Source organism: Palaemon carinicauda, chromosome 45 (genome assembly GCF_036898095.1).
Source record: "Palaemon carinicauda isolate YSFRI2023 chromosome 45, ASM3689809v2, whole genome shotgun sequence".
Lineage (NCBI taxonomy): Eukaryota > Metazoa > Arthropoda > Malacostraca > Decapoda > Palaemonidae > Palaemon > Palaemon carinicauda.
In genome coordinates this window covers 32448383-32451231 of record NC_090769.1, presented here as the reverse complement: position 1 = coordinate 32451231, position 2849 = coordinate 32448383, and the positions used below count along the sequence as shown (strand labels likewise).

The window sequence follows — 2849 nt, the reverse complement described above, 5'->3', positions numbered from 1 at the left end:
TGGCCATGCCGAAAAGGATCGACTCGTTTGACTGGTCCTTACGAAATGGAGATTGTTCCGACCCTTGGAAATTTAAACCTTGTGTCTGAGTCGCCGATTGTTCACTCTTAGAGAGAAAAGTGGAAGAGCGAGAACTAGGCTCATTAGACTCCGTGACGTAATGGCCTCTGTTGCTTGTAGAAGCAAGATGACCAATTCCCTGAGATGTCAGTGATGAGTTACGGTTCATTAATCGAGAAGTCTTCTTATTAGGCTTATGAAGCTCGTCCAATTTACTTTGTAAATATGAAAGTGATGAGCGGTAAAATCGGGTGTCTTTTTTCCTATTGACATTGATAAACATCTTTCTCCTCATTCCCCCACGATAAGGACGCGCCTTACCGCAAGCAACACCAAGAGGCTTCATTTTCTTTGACTTAGGCACCGCTGATGGAGACACGCTCATCTCCCCAAGCAGTTGTGAGATCTCTCTCACCACGCTATCTGAATTCTGACGTAGTGCCGAGACTTTGTTGGTTGCTCGTTTATCACAACGCCTCACGTTAATCTTTTTTAGAGACATGATTCTTCTTCTTGTTAAATGTCTAACGAAGCGATATCGGTTAATTCTGTGTCGTCATTCACTAGATAATGCATCACCATATAAACGAGAGCAATATGTATTATGCAATTTTAATCTTTAGCAATGACAAACCACTTGAGCTTTTCAAACTGTTACATAAAGAAAAGAAGAAAAATCTAACTTCTCGGCCATGGAGAGAACAACACTCGTGTTACCAGACTCCTAATTCAACACCGACTGCATCATGCGAAACTCAAGTTTAGGCTCTTGCTTAGAAACTGCGACCTCGGCAGGATTTTCCCCTCAGTGTTTTGATGAATGTTATCCGCATGACAACGACAATTGTCTCGCCCTTTATCATTCAATTTTCTATCAGAAATTAGTTTGGTCCAAATAGATAAATGTTTTCGAAGGTTGTACATATAATATATATATTATATAATATATATATATATATATATATATATATATATATATATATATATATATATATATACATATATATATATATATATATATATATATATATATATATATATATATATATATATATATATATGGCTCAGTCTTTCTATTTGTTGAAAATCTTTATGATATCTATAGGGAAACTACATACAGTTGGTGAAAAAAAATCTGATTGAGAAACGATTTAGAAAGGGTAACCCCATCTCTCCTAAATTATTAACAGCATGCATAGAAGTTTTTCTTGGAATTTAGATTGGGAAAATATAGGAATTAACATAAACTGGAAATACTTTAGCAACTTAAGATTTGCAGATGACATAGTTCTATTAGAAAATCATGGGAGGAATTGCAAAAGATAATAGAAGATTAGAAAATGCAGAGACAACCTATAAGGGTTACGGAAGAACCTATAGAGATTGCTAATGAATAAATGTACTTATGACAGACAACACTTTAAGATAAAGGTTATGATCACCACAAATGTATATACTGTACACACACACACACACACACACACACACACATATATATGTATATATATATATATATATATATATATATATATATATATATATATATATATATATATATATATACATGCACGTTTAACTGGGCTCCACAAGGCACTATAAGAGTTGGAAGACCCAGACCTACATGGCTGAGGACTCAGAAGCGTGAAGTAGATGATGGATGGAGATGTATTGAATTAAAAGCTCGAGATAGGGACGACTAATGAAATCTAACCGAGACCCTTTGCGTCAATAGGGGTAGGAGGATATATATATATATATATATATATATATATATATATATATATATATATATATATATATATATATGTGTGTGTGTGTGTGTGTGTGTGTGTGTGTGAATATATAAACCATTGGTAGAAACATAACATATACACATAGTAACATCCATCGCCTTCGAAAAAAAATCTAGAAAGTGGTAATTCCATTGGAAAAATCATGTGAATATTACATCATTATTCATTATCTAAAATGAATTCTTCAGAAAAGTACTCGTGAAATGCGTTTTTCCGAGAAGTATTTTCTGTTTCGAACGGCTCTGATATCGATTCGTACCGGAAATGGGTTGTTTTAAATCTCAAACCTGAAAAAATAAGTCGAAGCCTTCGGTTATTTCAATGCGGTTGGCTGAAAACGTCAATTGCCCGTCGCCCGAGTTCGATCGCCGAGTGCGCTACAGGTGTTACTTAATAAAGAAAGTAATAAATTATAGTATTAATTATCTATTCATCTTCCTATTCAGTCTCTTAACTTTTCCTTCAAATTGCAAATCCGAGCTTTGAACGACTTCAGAACTCTCACTCAAATCCATAAATCAAATCATGTAGTTTATCATTATTATTATTATTATTATTATTATTATTATTATTATTATTATTATTATTATTACTATTATTATTATGATGATGATGATGATGATGATGATGATGATGATTTACTAGGGTTTATTGAAACGAAAAAAGTCCTAAACGGCTTCGGAAGAAAATCTTCACGGAAGAAATGGCCATAGATTTCGCATGAAGTTCTGCATGACTCCAGAACAGATTCTTCCTGGAGCTCTCTGAACGGTACCTGAAGAAAATTTCCCAGGATCTTCGAAAGGCTTCAGAACACATAGCCGTAGATTTAGCATGGAGTTCTGGATGACTCCAGAACAGAATCTTCCCGCAGCAATTCTGAGCGGCTCCGCCCCGAGCTTCAAATGACTTCTGAAGACCTACTCTTTTTCTTTTTTTTTTCAAACTAAGCATGCAACGCAGTGAACATTGTTAATGGCTATTTTTGGAACAGGG

At 34.6% G+C, this 2849-nt stretch overlaps 1 protein-coding gene across 2 annotated transcripts in view; it reads right to left on the bottom strand.

Annotated features, from left to right (window-relative positions):
- Positions 1 to 788, bottom strand: part of LOC137634803 (uncharacterized) — a 68595-nt gene extending 67807 nt beyond the window's left edge. For both annotated transcript variants that reach the window (XR_011042573.1, XM_068367351.1), the window contains exon 1: positions 1 to 788. This exon is cut by the window's left edge and continues 154 nt beyond it. Coding sequence is in view for 1 of the 2 variants with exons in the window: in XM_068367351.1 (XP_068223452.1) it covers positions 1 to 562 (562 nt within the window). In the remaining variant the exon portion in view is untranslated.
- Positions 789 to 2849: the final 2061 nt, after the last annotated feature.